Source organism: Dasypus novemcinctus, chromosome 5, assembly GCF_030445035.2.
Source record: "Dasypus novemcinctus isolate mDasNov1 chromosome 5, mDasNov1.1.hap2, whole genome shotgun sequence".
Taxonomy (NCBI): Eukaryota; Metazoa; Chordata; class Mammalia; order Cingulata; family Dasypodidae; genus Dasypus; species Dasypus novemcinctus.
The window spans coordinates 35,579,171-35,598,140 of NC_080677.1; the positions used below are offsets into that span (position 1 = coordinate 35,579,171).

General features: G+C 36.4%; 1 protein-coding gene across 1 annotated transcript in view; it reads right to left on the bottom strand.

Annotated features, from left to right (window-relative positions):
- STK31 (serine/threonine kinase 31) overlaps positions 1-18,970 on the bottom strand; it is a 130,286-nt gene that overhangs the window by 71,602 nt on the left and 39,714 nt on the right. Inside the window, exons 7-8 of the mRNA XM_058296877.2 lie at positions 16,026-16,384; positions 14,767-14,941 (exon numbers count right to left, since the gene is read on the bottom strand). Coding sequence (XP_058152860.1) covers positions 14,767-14,941; positions 16,026-16,384 — 534 coding nt within the window. The remainder of the gene's footprint in view (positions 1-14,766; positions 14,942-16,025; positions 16,385-18,970) is intronic.

Here is an 18,970-nt window from a genome sequence, read left to right on the forward strand (position 1 = left end):
GTAGGCACTCAACCACTGAGCTATATCCACTCCCTCTTTCTTTCCTTTTAATATAGGCATTTAGGGCTACAAACTTTCCTCTCAGCACTGCCCTTGCTATATCCCAGGAGTTTTTTTTTTCATCTAAATTTGCTTAATGTAATTGCATGGATAGAAATTAATGAACAAAACTTAAGCAAGATATGTAACAATTTAACAACATGAATATCTAATTTCTTTCAACTTTTCTCAATTTCATCTTTAAGTCATTCCATTATGAAGCTCATAAAGAAATTAACCAACATATGATACTACAGTCAAAAGCCAGGTCTTTAGGAAGTATTTATAATGCAGTTATGAAGAACCTTCAAGATATTTGTATTTTGTATGTAGAAAAGTGTTGAGTCAAATATTCAACTCAATATAAAATAATCAAAAAGATACATTTCTGATTTCTTTGTTAGGTTAAGACTGCTTCTCATTTTGCAAACAAATGCTTTTTTTCCAGCTGTAGTATCACTGAGCTGAACAAATAAGTTATCTTTGAGAGAACATAAGGAAAAATAAACACATGCTAAATAGATAAAATATTACTACTACATCTTTACTAGACCATCTCTATCAAAAAATACTTCAAAAGGTAAGAGTTTCAGAGTATTCTTACATTAACTCCAAGAAAAAGATAAAGGTCCTAGAATTCCTTCTTTGTTGAGATCACAACTATTATGAAGTCATGTGGTTATACAAACTCTGAATTTGTGTGCAAAATATGAAATACGCTGATCTTAATTCTCTTTGCCTATGTACTAATACATTTGTCTTTCAGTCAGCTACCAGAACTTAACAGATACCTTTCCAAGAAACAGAGATTGAGATGTGTTTTATAACTTCAGTAACCTCAGTACTATGGTAATGAGAGGTGCAGCCATCCTTTTGCTATGGGTCAAAACAAGAGGGAGGGAAGACATTGGGAAAAGAATAAATCAAAATTGTTACAAATGAGCAACAATTTTCCTCTCTAAGTTTTACCACACACCACTATAATTTTTACATTACATGGTGACGTAATTCAAGCTAATAAATCAGAAATCTTAACATTTAAAATTTACTTTGACTTTTAATTATCAATATATTAACAACCAAAATAAACAGATAAAACACATAGGAAAGGGTAATTTAAACTCCACTTTACTACTATTGGTTTCTTGACACCTTAACTTACTTTTCATAGAATAGGGATAAAGTATTTCACTTTACTAGTTAGGAGATCACTTTGAATTCTGCATTTCCTAATTTTAAACAGAATAAAGCACTTTAAATAGGTTATAAATAAACTGGTCTTCAAACATACAGCCAGGCCCAATGATGATAATACACTATTTTAAAATACCTAAGACAAAAGATTTCATTTCCAATGGGAAAAAAAAGAACTGTGCAAATAAGCTTAAAACTACTTTTTTTGTGTGTTAGTGTTATAAAATGTAGTTTTTTAAAAAACCTTGACCCAAATGCCAATAACTTCAGAAAATAATTGGGGTAGGGGAGAGAAGAGTTGTTTCATTTAAAAAAAAAATAACCACTACCTTTTTCCTAATTAAATCTTCAACAGACACATTTTAAACAATACAGCTGCTCTAACCATTTACACAATTTTTATGTAGTGGAGCAGTAACAAGATCTAAATACAGTTATATTTTTTAAATACTGGGTTAAGTATTTACCTAAAAATACCATCCTACTTTCCCCCCTAATTCTAAAATATCACATACTTACCCTCAGCATCTGCAGTGCTCAGTAATTTTTAGAATATTCTGTGCATGATCTTACTTCCTAAACCCCGGCTCTTTGGGCTCACTAACAAAAGATCAAAGCCACCAAAAATGATGGTTCACCTGAAATGTCAGACGAGAGACCCTGGCTCAGTTAGTCTCCAGGACAAAAGCAATGCTGCATCAACTGGTTCCATGCAGGAGGAACACGTGAAGGTCTCATCAACCAGTAATCTATACAGTCCAGGTGACAGACGTGCATGCACAGCAGAAATCGAATGGGGTCCCCTAAATAAAGTCCATTCACCACTTCAATCAACTATGTGAGTATACCAAACACCACTGTACACTGTGAATGAATTGTATGCTCTATTAATATGTACCAATAAAATTAATTTGCTTAAAAAAAAAACAGTCCATCATACAGATCACATCCTCCTGTATATTTTTTCTGATACATCTATTCCAGGTTCATAAATGCCTTTAGGCTTTATAAGGCCTATTCTTTGAGCTAGCCTAATTTGTTCCTCTTCAATCAGCTGTATTGCAAAAAGTCTGGCTAGGGGCTGGATGATAGACTGGAACTGGAAAATGTTCCTGATATGGCGGCAGTGGCTTGTGATAATGGCAGGCAGCTATCGCAGCATGCTTCAACTGCTGTCTAACTGCTGCCCCTGCTGACACTTGAGCCAGAGCCACAGGCCTCATCTTACTCCACCTCAACACAGTGGTGCAGCTAGAATGAGGCCAGCTTCGGCCCTATATCATCCTATAGCCCCCATAAGTTTTGATAAGCTGTGTTCTTATTTTCCCTCATCTCAAGATACTAATTTTTTTAGCCAGTTCTTCTTTAAGGCACTGACTGCTCAAGTGTGTTGTTTAGCCTCATTATACTGGTGAATTTTCCCCTTTCCTGCCTAATACTGATTTCCAGCTTCATTCCATAGATCAGAGAAGGTGCTTTGTATAATTTCAGTCTTTTTCAATTTATTGAGACCTGTTTTCTGACCCAACATGTGGTCCAACCTGGAAAAAGATCCATCTGTACTTCAGAAGAATGTATAACCTGCAGATTTGGGGTACAATGTTTATATAACTGTTAGGTTTAGCTCATTTATCATACTGGTAAAGTTCTCTGTTTCCTTGTTGATCCTCTATTTAGTTCTATTAATGTGAGTAGTATATTGAAGTCTCCAACTATTACTGTAGTGATATCTATTTCTCCCTTCCATTTTGCCAGAAATTTTGGGAACTCTGGTTAGCTGCACAGATATTATTTCTTCTTGGTGGGTCACCATTTTTATTTATTAATACATAATGGCCTTCTGCATCTCCTATAAACTTTTTGCACTTAAAGTATGTTTTGTCTGATATTGTACAGCCACTCTTGCTCTTTTTGGTTACTGTTTACATGAAATATCTTTTTCCAACCTTTTACTTTCAGCTTATTTGTATCCTTGGGTCTAAGGTTAGTCTCTTGTGGAGAACATATGGATGGCTCATTTTTTTTTTGTCCATTTTGTCAGCCTGTGTCTTTTGATTGGGGAGTTTAATCTATTAACATTTGATGGTAGTACTATATAGGCATTACCTACTTCAACCATTTTATCTTTTTGCTTTCATATGTCATATCTTATTTTTGTCTTTTTATCCTTGTGGTTACTTTTTCTGATATTCTTCATTTCTACACTCACTTTCAAGTCTCTCTGTCCAGTCTTTTCTCTCTTGGCTGCAGAATTCCCTTTATTTATTTGTTTGTTTGTTTGAATATTAATTTCGTGAATTTATTGAAACTGAGCTTTTCCAAAATATATTTCAATTTTAATATTTTGACCATCTCATTTTTTAGACAAATCAATTTTATTGATACATGTTAATAAAGCATAAATCCATCCAAAGTGTACAATCAATGGTATTCAGTATGATCACATATTTGTGCATTTATCACTTCAATTGTTGTTAGAGCATTTTCATTATTCCAAAAATAATAAACAAACAAAACTCATCACCTCCAATCTATCTATGCTTCCCCTTCAAATACATAGCTGCTATTCTGTTTCCTTTTCTCTAGTATGTGTGATATTGCATATATAAGACTGTTTTTACAAAGTATAAATACAAACATACTACAGAACTCCCTTTAGTGTTTCCTGCAGAACTGATTCTTATGAACTCTTAGTTTCTGTTTATCTGTGAATATTTTAAACTCACCTTCATTATTGTAGGATAATTTTGCCAGATAAATAATTCTTGGCTGGCAGTTTTTCTGTTTCAGTATCTTAAATGCGTCATACCACTGCCTTCTTGTCTCCATGGTTTCTGATGAGAAATCCAAACGAATTCTTACTGAACATCCCTTGTACGTGATGGACTGCTATTCTCTTGCTGCTCTGAGATTTCTATCTTTAGCATGTGATATTCTGAACAGGATCTGTCTCAGAAGAGGTCTATTCAGATTTATTCTCTTTGGGATACGTTGCACTTCTTGGTTATATGTATTAATGTCTTTCATAAGCATTTGGAAATCCTTGGCCACTCTTTCCTTAAATATTCTTTCTGCCTCCTTTCCCTTCTCTTCTCCTTCTGGGACATGCATGATGCATATGTTTGCATGCTTCATGCTATTATTCAAGTCCCTGAGATTCTGCTGAATTTTTTCTATTTTTTTCCTCTGTTCTTTTGACTGTATAAAATTGATTGTCTTGTCTTTTAGATCACTGATTCTTTTTTTGCTTGTTCAAATCTGCTGATGCATGTCTCTGTTGTATTTTTAATCTCCATTATTGTGCCTTTCATCCCCTCTGTTTCTGTTATGCTTCTTTTTTTTTAATCCCCCACCCCAAGATGGCTCCTTCTTCTGCTCATTGCCTGCTCTTCTTTAGGAGGTACCAGCAACCAACCCAGGACCTCCCTGTGGGAGGCAAGTGCCCAACTGCTTAAGCCACTTCCACACCCTGCTGGTTACATCATCTCCTGGCTGCAGCGGTTGCAGCACCTGTTCATTGCAGCACCTGCTGGTTGCAGCATCCTCTGACTGTAGCATCTGCTCATTGCAGTGCCTGTTGGTCTTCTTTAGGAGGTACTGGGAACTAACCTGGGACCTCCAATGTTGTAGGTAGGCACCCAATTACTTGAACCACATCTACTCCCCGTTATGCTTCTTTTTAAACTTTCAAATTCCTCTTTACGCTCACACATTGTCTTCTTATTATCCTTAGCTCTATATCCACCATTAGATCATTTTGATCCATCTTTCCTTTATTTCCTTGAATTGATTTAGGAGGTTTGATTGAACTTCTTTGACTAGTTGTTCCAAATTCTGTCTCTCCTGTGATGTTTTCTTTCCTTGACAGAGCCATACATTCCTGTTCCTTAGTATGGCTTGTAATTTTCTGCTGATGTTTGGGCATCTGATTTTTTTTTTTGAGGTACCAGGACTGTATATTGAACCTGAAACCTCATATGCGAGGCCAGTGCTCAACCGCTGGGCCACATCAGTTCCCGAGTTGGCTCCCTTGTCCACTTGCTCGTTTTTTTACTTGTTGCTTTGTTTGTTGTTTGCTTGTACTTTACTCATTGTCTGCTTGTCATTTTTGCTCATCTGCTCATTGTTTTTGTTCACTGTCCTCTCGTTGTTTGTTTTCGTTAGGAGCCACCAGGAACCAAATCCAGGACCTTCCATGTGGGTTATTTTGATGTATTCATTCTGAAGTCCATTTCTCCCTCTTGTCTAGGATTTTATTGTTGGTTGACTTTGTGTTAAGCCTCCTCTTTAATGCTTTATCCAACTTATTCTGGACTTCTAGAGCAGCCCATGCTTAACTGTTTAGATATTTTCTCAGCTTTTCTTCACTTGTTTCTTGCTCTGAATATGCATTGCAATTTTTAAGACTGCAGTGTTGTGCAACTGTTTTACCTCCAAGAGAAAGCTTCCTTTCCTCTGTTCCTTCTCCAGAATTCTTGATCTGTTCAGTGTGGTTTTTGTGCACAATTATTTGTCCTACTCCCATGACTTGTTTAAATTCTCCCCCTCACTCAGTGCCTCATTCCTTACACTTCTCAAATCTGGGATCTGTCCTGTCTTTCAGCATCTCAGTCCTCTCCCTTTTTTTTTTCTGTGCAGATTTTCTGCCTCTGGGTTTCTTCCAATTAGGTTATCCACACCCCGCATCCAGGGACCTATATGCTTGAAAGGTAAGTAAATCCAGAAAAGTTTATGTTTAAGTGATTTATTAAACAGTGACTGGATTGAGTGAGCACACCTCTTACCAACAGTTCTCCCACAGTCTCTATTTTTCCCTATGGGCCCTTCTGTGTGTGGTACTCCTCAGCAGCTTGTGCTCCAACCTCTGCAGACTTGGATCCCTGTGCGTGCATATGAATGGGATTCCACTTGTGTGAGTGGCTCTATATGCTGCATACAGGGAAGGAGGGACCAGGCCACACTGCTTCTGCAGGACTCCCAAGTTTCACAGGACTGAGGAAGGGGAGGGGTCCAGACTGGTGGCTCCAAGAAGAAAATCTCCTACCTGCTCTTGGAGATTACTCTTCTTTTTCTTCAATTCAGGACTTTTGCAGCACTTCTCCAGTTTCTGTCACCCTCCAGAGTTTTAGCAAGTAGGATTTGTCCTTTTATTAGTTGATTCTGAGGGAAGACTTTTCCAAGGTATACCTTACATCACCATGTTGATAATGTCACTCTGCTCTCACCACTTCTATTCAACATAATATTGGAAGTTCTAACCAGAGCAATTAAGCAAGAGAAAGAAATAAAAGGCATGCAATTTGGAAAGAAAAGAAGTAAAATATTTGCAGATGATATACCTTATATAAAGAAAACCCTAAGGATTCCACAAAAAAATGTTAGGGCTAATAAATGAATTCTGCAAAGCTGCAGATACGAAATCAACACATAAAAATCAGGTGTATTTTTAAACACTAGAAATGAACAATATGGAAAGGAAATTAACAATTCATTTTACAAAAGCATCAAAAGCAATAAAATACCTAGGTATAAATTTAGCCAAGGAGGTGAAAGTCTTCTACACTGAAAACTACAAAAACATTGCTAAAAGAAATTAAAGAAGACTTAAACAGAGAGACAGCCCATATTCATGGGCTGGAAGATTTAATATAGTCAAGATGAAAATAGTCCCCAAAGCAATACAAAGATTCAATGTAAACCATATCAGCATCCCAGTGGTGTTTTTTATATTCAAAACCTTGAATTTGGCAATGGTTTCTAAAGTATGATACCAAAACCATGAGCAACAAGATATGAATTGAACATCATTAAAATTAAAAGCATTTGTGCCTCAAAGGTCACCATCAAGAGAGTGAAAAGACAGCCTAGAAAATGGGAGAATATATTTGTGAATCATATATGTGATAAGGACGGATAGAGAATATATAAAAAACTTCTAAAATTCAACAATAAAAGTCAAACAATCCAATTAAAAAGTGGCCCAAGGACTTGAATAGATATTTATCCGAAAAAGCACATGAAAAGATGCTTAACATTAGTCATTAGAGAAATGCAAATCAAAACTGGGCAGGGGTGGTGGTGGATGTGGCTCGAGAGTTTGAGCACCTGCTCCCTACATGGCAGGTCCCCGGTGCCTTCTAAAAACAAAAAAACAAACAAACAATAATCAAACAAATGAAAAAAGCCAACTCAGGGAAGCCAACGTGGCTCAGTAGTCAAGCCCTAGCTTCCCACATACAAGGTCCCTGGTTCAATTGTTAAATCCCTGGTCCTGGTACCAATACTTCATACTAAATAAGATGGCTATACTAAAAAAAAAAAAAATTTTTAAGGAAAATAAACATCGGTGAGAACGTAGAGAAACTGGAACTCTCATGCGTTGCTGATGGGAAACAGTTTGATAGTTCTTCAAAAAGTTAAACACAGAATTACCATATGACCCAGCAATTCTACTTCTAGGTATACACCCTGGAATCAGGGACTAAAACAGGTAATTGTATACCAATGTCTGCAGAATTATTCACAATAGCCCCAAGATGGAAACAACCCAAGTGTCCATCAAGAAATGAATGGACACAAAAAAGGGGGTATATACTTATAATGGACTATTATTCAACCAGAAAAAGAAACAAAGTTCTCACAGATGTTATGACATAAATAAACCTTGAAAATATTAGTAAGGTAAACAGCATTATGTACCCCAATTTAGGCATTTCTTAGTCTTTTTTTTCCCAACTTCAAAAAATCCTGTCCAGGCATATTTATTTTATTTAATCCTAAAAGTAAACAATTGTTTCTCTAAAATATGAATAAATGAGCCCAGATTAATTAAATGATATGACCAAGGTCTCCATGTTAATAAAGAAAATTAAAATGCTTGATCTCATTCATATCGAATAAAACTAAATCCCATATTCTTGTTTTTCATCTTAAGCATTGATATAATACCTTCTTTGCCTTTACAAATACAACTAATTAACTTAAAGACTATAATTAACAAGATTGTAATATTTCTGTAGCAAAGGCAAAGACATGTTCTTAGTCTCAATCCACATTCCTGTGCATATGAACCCACGATAAATAGGATCTCTTAAAGATGGTACATTTAGTTAAGGTGTGGTACAACTGAAAGACAGTGGGCCTTTTTCTGAATTACTGGAGGCCTTATAAAGACAAAGCCACAGGAAAAAGCCAGAAGCTGGATATCATCAGAAACCACAAGAGCAGGGAGAAAGGAAAGGAAATGGATATGTGATATAAGGCAGAAATTTAAGCCAAGGAACCCCAAGTATTGTAGCAATCCTGCACCAAAACACTACCGAACCCAGGAAAAAGCAAGCATTCCAGCCTCTAAAACTAAGAGACAATAAATTCCTATTGTTTCAGTCAACCCATTTTGTGGTATTTGTCATAGCAGATGGGCAAACTAAGACAATTATGCTAAGTAAAATAAGCCAGACACAAAAAACAAATGTTGTATGACTCTACTTTATAAAATATCTAAACCTTGTAAATTCATAAAGACAGAAAGTAGATTAGAGGTTACTAGAGGCTAAGGAGATGGGTAAACAGAAAGTTACTGCGTAATGGGTACAGTGTTTTTGTTTTGGGTTATAAAAATTTTGAAGCTAGGTAATGGTGATGACTGTATATCAATGTGAATGGAATCAATGCCTTGTAATTGTATATGTAAAAATGGTTAAAGTGGAAAATTTTATATAATATATATTACCACAAAAAAAATTATTTCAAAAACACCTACAGCTAACATCATTGTTGAAATTCCCCTAAGACTAGAATTAAGGCAAGGAAGTCCATTTCTACCACTTCTACTCAGCACTGTATTGAAGATCCTAGACAGTGCACTGGCAATAAAAATATACATACAAAAGGCAAAAATTTGGAAAAGAGGTAAAATTTCATTAAGGTTTCTGAAAAGTACTAGAAATAAATGAATATAACAAGGTCATAGTTACAGGTCAACAAAGATATCAATTATATGTCTACATACTAGGAACAAACAACTAGGAAATAATATTTACAAAACAGTATCAATGTCAGATGGGCTTTTCAATGTATATAGATGCACTGTGAGGAAGGAATTTAAAAATCTATATGGTGGAAACATTCCTACATTTTTTATGAAACAGTAAAATATTGACTAAGTATACTGTGAAAAGGTATGCTTGTATGCTTGTATATTGTAATTAGAGCAATCATTAAAAATATAACAAAAAGATAGTCAAAAACACAATAGATAAATTGATAAATTAAATTAATAAATTAAAATGAAATACTAAAAAGAAGTTCAAATAACCAAAATGAAGACAAGAAATAGTAAAGAGCAGAGACAAAAACAAATAATAAAACAAAAACATAAAATAATTACATTAAATGCAAATAGTTTAAAAACACCAATTAAGGAGCTGATGTGGCTCAGTGGTTGAACCCTGGTTTCCCACATGAGGTTCCAGGTTCAATCCCTGTCTCCGGTAACTCAAAAAAAAAAACAAACCACCAATTAAAAGGCAGATATGTGAGAATGGATTTTTAACAACAATATTGCCCATCTGAGCACTGTCTACAAGTAAACTATTTCAAACATAACAATATAGGTAAGTTAAAAGTAAAAGAATGGAGGGAAGCGGCTGTGGCTCAATCCACTGGGCTCCTGTCTACCATATGGGAGGCCCTGGGTTTGTGTCCCAGGGCCTCCTTGTGAAGGCAAGCTGGCCCATGCCCACAGAGTGATGATGGCCCGTACCTGTAGAGAGTTGGTGGTCCATGCCCAAGGAAAGCTGGAGCAGAAAGATGATGCAACAAAGGGAGATAAGCAGACACAGAAGAACACGCAGCAAACGTACACAGAGAGCAGAGAGCAAGCAAGCAAGCCACAAAGGGGGTGGGGAATAAATAAATAAACCTTAAAAAAAAAAAAAGTAAAAGAATGGAAAATTTTCAGGAACAAAAAAGTACATCACATAATAATAAAAGGGTCAATTTACCAAGAATATGTTAAGAATTTTAAATGTATATGCACTAAGCAACAGAGCTATAAAATATATGATGCAAAAACTGACAGAATTTAAAGGTGAAATAAACAAATCGGACAGTTCAACAACACTCTCTCAAAAACTAACGGAACCACTAAACAAAAAGTCAGCAAGGGGAAGCAGACTTGGCCCAGTGGTTAGGGCGTCCGTCTACCACATGGGAGGTCCGCAGTTCAAATCCCAGGCCTCCTTGACCCGTGTGGAGCTGGCCCATGAGCAGTGCTGATGTGCACAAGGAGTGCCGTGCCACACACGGGTGTCCCCCACATAGGGGAGCCCCACGCACAAGGAATGTGCCCCATAAGGAGAGCCGCCCAGCGCGAAAAAAAAGTGCAGCCTGCCCAAGAATGGCGCTGCACACATGGAGAGCTGACACAACAAGATGACGCAACAAAAAGAAACACAAATTCTCATGCTGCTGACAGCAACAGAAGTGGACAAAGACGACAACACAGTAAACAGACACAGAGAACAGACAACCGGGGCAGGGAGGTGGAGGGAAAGGGGAGAGAAATAAATAAATCTTTAAAAAAAAAAAAAAAAAAAAAGTCAGCAAGGATGTAACACACTAAAAATCCCATCAACCAACAGAATATAATTGATCTTTATAGAACACTAGTGAATAAGAGCAGATTACACACTTTCTTCCAAGTACAGATGGGACATTCTGCAGACAGACCTTAACTTGAAGGATCATTGGACTGGGAATCCTAGTTATTGAAATAAAGCAGAATAAAAGAAGTAAGAGGCAGGGTGAAAAGAAAAAATACAGTTATTCCCATTTGCAGATAACATGACTAATAACATAGAAAATCCCAAGGAATATGCAAAGAAACTCTTAAGCTTAAGTGAGTTTGGCAAGGTAACAAAATACAAGATCTATAAACAAAAATGGAAACCAAAATTGGGGGGAAAAAAAACATTTTTAATACTTCTAAATAATGAAATATTTAGGTAGAAATCTAACAAAACTTATACAAGATCTATATGTTTAAAACTATAAAACATAAATGAAAAAGACCAAAGACCTAAATAAAAGAAGATATATGAAATACCATTCAGCAATAAAAAAGAACTACTAATATGTAAAACACAGGTAAATGTCACAGACATTATGTTAAGCCAATAAAGTCAGACACAAGAGTATATATTGTATGATTCCATTTATATGAAATACAGTTCAAGGAAAACTAAAATAAATAAATCAGAATAGTACTTCCCCAGGGGGACGGGAGGATAGGTAGGACTGGGTGGAAAGGAATATCAAAAAAATTTCTAGGGCTAAAGGAAATGTTCTATATCTTTGAGACACAAAGCAGGATGGCCTGTAATCCATTTACTCACTTAGCAGAATGGGGAAGGGGAATAGTCTCCTAAGCAAAAGAATAAAAGACAGGTGACTAATCTATTCTCCTTGTCAACTAGACCTGTAGGTATAACAGATTATTAGCTAAAAGGAAGAGACCTTATCTCTGAAATGCCCTTAGCAGGATATCCCTGACTAAAGGATTACTTACAGTGAAAAGAACCCAGTATTTATGGATTCATGACAGTGTACTCTGGAGAACATCACAAGAGCTACAAAACTCTGTGGACTATAAAATGGAGATGCTTCAAAAATGGAGTGTGTGCACACCATGGAGCCTAGAGTGATTACAACTGAAAATGGGAGGATGGCAGCCAGCATCCATGTGGAATCTGAGCCTCCTCTTGACATAGAGGTGCAATGGACACAACCAATCCAATGTCCACATAGAAGAGGTGGCATTGGATTGGGAAAAGTGGACATGGTGGACGATGGGTATGGGGAAAGGCAGGAAGAGATGAGAGGTGGAGGCGTATTTGGGACATGGAGCTGCCCTGGATGGCGCCTCAGAGGTAATCACCGGACATCGTAAATCCTCACAGGGCCCACTGGATGGAATGGAGGAGAGTATGGGCCATGATGTGGACCATTGTCTATGAGGTGCAGAGGTGCCCAAAGATGTACTTACCAAATCCAATGGATGTGTCATGATGATGGGAACGAGTGTTGTTGGGGGGGGAGAGGGGGGGTGGGGGGGTGGGGTTGAATGGGACCTCACATATATATTTTTAATGTAATATTATTACAAAGTCAATAAATAAAAAAATTTAAAAAAAAAGAAGAAATAAATAAAATAAAATCTTAAAAAAAAAAAAAAAATGGAGTGTGTGGAATCCTGAAAACTTCATGGACACTTCATCTATTATTCTGAACCAGAGGTACATGTCTGTAGCAGTTTAATATTATTCACGAATTCCAAAAAGAAAATTGGATTATATTTGTGTAAACTGATCTGTTCCTCTAGGCATATTAGATTATATTGGATTCATAGGTTTACTTGATTAAGTAAATTATGTAAACCTCTCATGCCAGTAGGGCATTGAGTTCCACCCTTTGGTGGGTGGGGACTCACAGATAAAAGGCGTGGGAAAGGATAGAGTTAAGGACTTTTAACGTTGGAGTTTTGCTGTTGGAGTTTGATGCGGAAGCTGGAACCCCAGGGAGAGAAACAGCTGTTTCCCCGATAATTTACAGCTGATCTTGTGGAAAAAACAGAGGAGCTGAACCCAGAGGAACCCAGGAAGCCTGAACCCTCTCAGACGTTGGCAGCCATATTGCTCCAACACGTGAAAATAGACTTTGGTGAGGGAAGCAACTTATGCTTTATGGTCTGGTATCTGTAAGCTCCTAACCAAATAAATACTCTTTATAAAAACCAACCAATTTCTAGTATTTTGTATCAGCACCCCTTTGGCTAATACAATGCCCAGTGTGGGAAGACAGAACCTGGGGTCCACCCTTGAGTGCATGTATCCTTGAAATTATTGGCAATACTTGACACTGGGTAAGATCTTTGATTTATGTAAATCTAATTTTACAATCCAATCCTGTATGTCATCCCAATCTTGATAAGGATAATGGTTAAAAGAGTGTACACATTTGTCAAAATTTATTGAGCTTCACACAAGATTTATGCATTTTTACTGCATGTAAATTATACCTCAATAAAATACTATTAGAAAAATAAAACTATATTTCCTTACTCTACTAGAAATTCTATAAGCCTAAAAGCAATGACTTAATTAGTATCTATGTACATGCCTAGCACCCAGATGCTAGTCTCCAAGGACCAGAACAGAAAATGTGCAAGATGAGCATATAACATCCTGTTATACCAGAAAGCAGATAAGCTATTATACCAACAGACACAGTAGGGAGAAAAGAAAAAAAAAAAAAAACACAGTAGTCAACTTAAAGAGCTGCCAAAGGTCAAAATGGGATTATCTGAGCATCAAAAAAAATAATGGAGCAATAAAATTGATTTGTTCTAATAATAATAATAATAATAATAATAATAATGGCTGCAGTGGGTTAAAACACTTTCAATATATTTAAAATGCATTAGTTCATAACGATACTTAAGGAGAAAAAATAATAACCCTCTCTGGCCAATGGCTGGATAATTTTGGGAATAAACTTATTATTCTAAAAATCGTTACATAAAGGGTAAGAGTCAAACATTTATCCTGCATTTCTGAACAAACCATACTTAATTGTGACCAGATAATTAAAAATTTCCAGCTAATAAATACAGCCCGATGAAAAAAGTTATAGATAACAATCATCAGTGGCTTCTAAAATCAATATCAAATCATCAATGGCTGCTACCAAGGTTCATGAAAACTTTATAATGTATGAGTCCAACTAATAACACCTGAAATCAGTCTTAAAAATCACAAAGAGAGACTGAGATATTGTCTTCTGACAATACCATCTATACTGCATTATTGAAAAAAAAAAAACCCGAACCTGAGAAAAGCATGAGCTCTAATTACCATAAAAGGAAATACATGGAGATAAGGAAATCTATTAAGCAATACAAAGATGCAGATACTGTGACTCAAGAGATAAACCAACTTGAGAGATAAATCAACCAAAATGCACTGTATGGGCCTAAATGGGATCCTGATTTGAAGACCAACTGTAAACCGCAAAGGAACATTCACGGGATAATATGGGACATAGGAACACTGACAAATCCTTTTCTATTAGAGATACATACTAAGCTATTTACTGTGAAATATTATAAATGAGATTTGTTTTAAAATAACTGAGAAAATAAAAAATTGGCCACATATTTGATAATTGTAAAAATTGGGTGATGGATACATAGTTACTCATTCAATACCCTCTCCTTTTCTGAATGTTTGAAGATTTCCAAAGTCAAAGGTTAAAAAAAAGAAAATGTAAACAACAAATCTTACAAACCACCAATGAAATCTAAAACCGAGTAGTTTAGTTTTTTTTTTAAGTATCTATAAATAAATATAAGCAGGGGAATAGAAAAGGGGGTAAGGGAAGAGTGACAGAAAATTAAATAAACAAAAAAATAAGAGCAAGTGAGTCAAGAAATTTCCCAATTGGGCATTCTTTACCTTACACAATTACACATACCTGCAGCTCCTGGGCAGTCTGTTCTATTTTCAATTCTAATGCTTTATAATTTTCAAGAAGAACTTCCTTCTCTGTTTTAAGCTTTTCATTCTCTTCAATCAGTTTCTGGTCCTGCTTAATTTTTGCCAGGCTGACATTAGACCCTAAATTAAAGTCACCAACAGCCAAACTTTCCCTATTAAAAACAAATTTACTCATTTTTAAAAACAACCTGTGTAAGGCTGACAGAGATCAGATATCTAAACTAAATTATCTTGGGTTTTTTATACTACAATATATCTTAGAGTTAATTTTCAAAACTAATCTAAAACCTTGATCTAGTTCAACATTAATAAATAATTTAATGCAAACCAGATTTTATAATTGAAGTCATCCTTCAAAAACAATGCCTCTCTTAAAAAAAAATACATTCCTACTTCCTCATAGCACTACTAACGCCAACAAATACAGTAAAAACAAATTTCTGTATAAGTTTCTTCCCATCCCTCTTCCCCACCCACTCACCCCCACCCACCCTGTTTTGCAGTTTGGTTCCTAAAGCACTGTTAAGATCCCAAAAAACAGCTATGTCACCCAAGACATGGTATCATGACATGGCTTAAAATACAGAAGTATGTGAATGTTTTGTTTCATCTAAACATTAAATCTGGCTTTCTATTTCATGTTAATAATTCAAAATAATCTAAAAAGTGAACTTCTTTTAGAATAATCAAATTCCATTAAAATAAGTTTTCATAAGAACAGCCATTCTGTTAAAAAGAAAACGCATTAAAAAAGCTCATTAAAAATATTCTTACGCACAGGAAAAACTTCAAAGAATATTTAAAATTCTGATTCTGCCTGAATAATTCAAAATTTAGGAGATTTTAATTTTTGATGTTTATAAGAGCTGGCATGATTATGTATCTTCATATAGGAATGATATACTTCAATAAAATTTTTAAATGAAAAATATATTTAAAATTATATACATTAAATAATTGTATGCAACTAAATGCTTATTTCAAAATGAAACAGTTTTTAAAAAACATGAATTTTAAATAATTTAGGAATGATTTTTCTTTCAAAATGGTTTTACTGAAAATACTCCTGCTAGGGAGAAATGCATGTTTGAGAAAAATACAAAGAATAAATCAGTATAATCCCTCAAAATTACTCAGTTAAGGACTAAAAAGTATAAACCTTAACATCTACTGAGACAAAGACCTCTACCATGAATCAGAAATTAGTTAAAACTAAAAACTTCACCACAATCTTACTTTGGAAATGTCACATGATTTCCTGCATTAGTTTCATTCTTCAAGTCAAGAGTCAGCCTCCCACTTAAGCGCCCCTTTGGCCTGTTAAAGGTTGACTGGTTTGATCTGTGCCCCCACGAGGGAATGGGACTTTTGAGGTTCCTGAGGGCAAGCTGACCAGGATCTGATTTTTTTTCTTCACAGACATCAGTACTGGAAGCCAGTTTGCATTTTTCTGCAAATCCATTCTTAGCCACCTCTTCCCCTATATCCACACTGCCATACTCAGCCTGAGCAATAACTGTTCCATCTTGATAGGTTGCTTTAATTCTCATTTTTATTTCCTTTTCAAAAATCAAGCTCCCCAAAAAGGTTCTGCCCTATGAAAGACAGGAGAAAAGACATAAATCAACTACACTGACAAAGTTTTCTTCATTACTTTACTTCCATGCATTTTTTTTGCAAGGATATTTCTTCATGCTGAAATCTCCATAAAAGTAGCCTTATCTTGCTGTTGTCTATATGCAAATATCCTTTCGCATCTGTCTGAATGTATTCCAATTACACACTTGTAAAAGTTTCCTTACCAGAAGTACAGCTAACACCTGTATAGGTAGCCATATTTATAAATTTTTAAATGTGTACTAATTAAATATCGCAATATAAAATCTTTAAATCCAGCAGACTGTGCTTGTAAAGACCATTTTGGACCCAACTAAATACAACGGTGACTGAGGAGCTTCAAGGGCATAAGAATTAATTTCTTATATATAGAAAAGGTGCTCAATTTCAACAAAACTTTGAGAATATTTTTAAGACAAAACCAGGTAGTATGGTTTTAAAGTAAAGCAAAATCAGAAGCAAAATTGGGAACTCAAAGCATAAGCACAAAACATCAGCAAACTGAAATTAAGTGATGTGCATTATTAGAAATTCCTAAACTCAAAATTCTCAAATAGAATTATGTTTGATGAGGAGGATACTTGCACAACTGGCATATGAGAAGCCATATGAGAAATTAGTTGCTTTCTAACTTTTTAAGTCATGATTTTCCAAGCACAGCACTGAGCAAAGATATACTCAAAACATATTTGGGGGAAACGGACTTTGGCCCAGTGGTTAGGGCGTCCGTCTACCACATGGGAGGTCCGCGGTTCAAACCCCGGGCCTCCTTGACCCGTGTGGAGCTGGCCATGCGCAGTGCTGATGCGCGCAAGGAGTGCCGTGCCACGCAAGGGTGTCCCCCGCGTGCGGGAGCCCCACGCGCAAAGGAGTGCGCCCGTGAGGAGAGCCGCCCAGCGTGAAAAGAGCAGCCTGCCCAGGAATGGCGCCGCCCACACTTCCCGTGCCGCTGACGACAACAGAAGCGGACAAAGAAACAAGACGCAGCAAACAGACACCAAGAACAGACAACCAGGGGAGGGGGGGGGAATTAAATAAATAAATAAATCTTTAAAAAAAAAAAAAAAAAAAAAAACATATTTGGGTTTGAAAGGTATTGTGGAACTTAATTTTTTTAAGGCGGTACAAGGAATTGAACCCAGGACCTCATAACATGGAAGGCAGGTGCTCAACCACTGGGCTATATCCGCTCCCTGGGAACTTAATTTTAATAAGAGCTTAACTAGTGCTCTAGAAAACTGTAATTCCTAAAATTACTTTGATATGGTCTAATTTGAAAAGTATTCTTCTATTCTCAGATTTCCCTAAGTTCCTTTCTTTATTTCATCTTGTACTATCAGTGAAAATGATCATTATTCATAACACATAAAGTTCAAATTTACTGGTTCATATCTTCCTTGGAATAATGATGGTATATTAACTCAATGGACAATATCTCTCTTAGAGGAAAAAGCTTTAATTTCAGCTAGATTACTACTAGATGAATGTGACTAACAAAAGCAAATCATATCAATAGTATAAAGATCAAACTACTAATAAAAACTAGAAAATGCAAGTTGGCTACATTAAAAAGAGAAGAAATGAAATAATATTGGTAGGGAGAAATTATTTTCTGTTTTCTATCTCTTTTTTTAACTATATGGCAATAGAGAGGGTAGACGTGAGATCTATGTAAGGTTCTTTGTGTCATGGGTTCCTTTGTCAGTCTTGATAATCTTTTGGACTCCTTCTAAGAATAGTGTGTTTAAATACAGAAAATAAAATACATATAGGGAAACGGACTTTGGCCCAGTGGTTAGGGTGTCCGTCTACCATATGGGAGGTCCGCGGTTCAAACCCCGGGCCTCCTTGACCCGTGTGGAGCTGGCCATGCGCAGTGCTGATGCGCGCAAGGAGTGCCGTGCCACACAAGGGTGTCCCCCGCGTGGGGGAGCCCCACGCGCAAGGTGTGCGCCCGTGAGGAAAGCCGCCCAGCGTGAAAAGAAAGAGCAGCCTGCCCAGGAATGGCGCCGCCCACACTTCCCGTGCCGCTGACGACAACAGAAGCGGACAAAGAAACAAGACGCAGCAAATAGACACCAAGAACAGACAACCAGGGGAGGGGGGGAAATAAAATAAATAAATAAATCTTTTTTAAAAAATAAAATAAAATACATATAAAGAAAACGATTACACTGTGATACAATTTAACCCAGGTTAAAAACCCCTGGGCTGAAAAAGAGGTATCTGAAGGAACAGAGGAAGAGATTCAAATTATATATGCTAAAGGTTCACTAACCATCCCTAAATACATAGAAAAAAAGGTAAAAAATATTTTTTTAATCCACAGCCCAAACTGACAAGGTACTTAAAGTTAACAAAAACACAAGCTTTATAAATTTTTAAGGCCTAAAATTTAGAAAGACACGCATTATACTGAGAGGCTTTCGAGGCAGCTGCCCACCTCCTACTTCCCATCTATATCCACAATGTGGTAAGGCCCTTAGTCCACTACCACCCTTCTCCGGCCCTGAGTGCTGAGCCACAACCAAGCCAGTCCTACGCAGGAGTGGCCTCAGAAACCC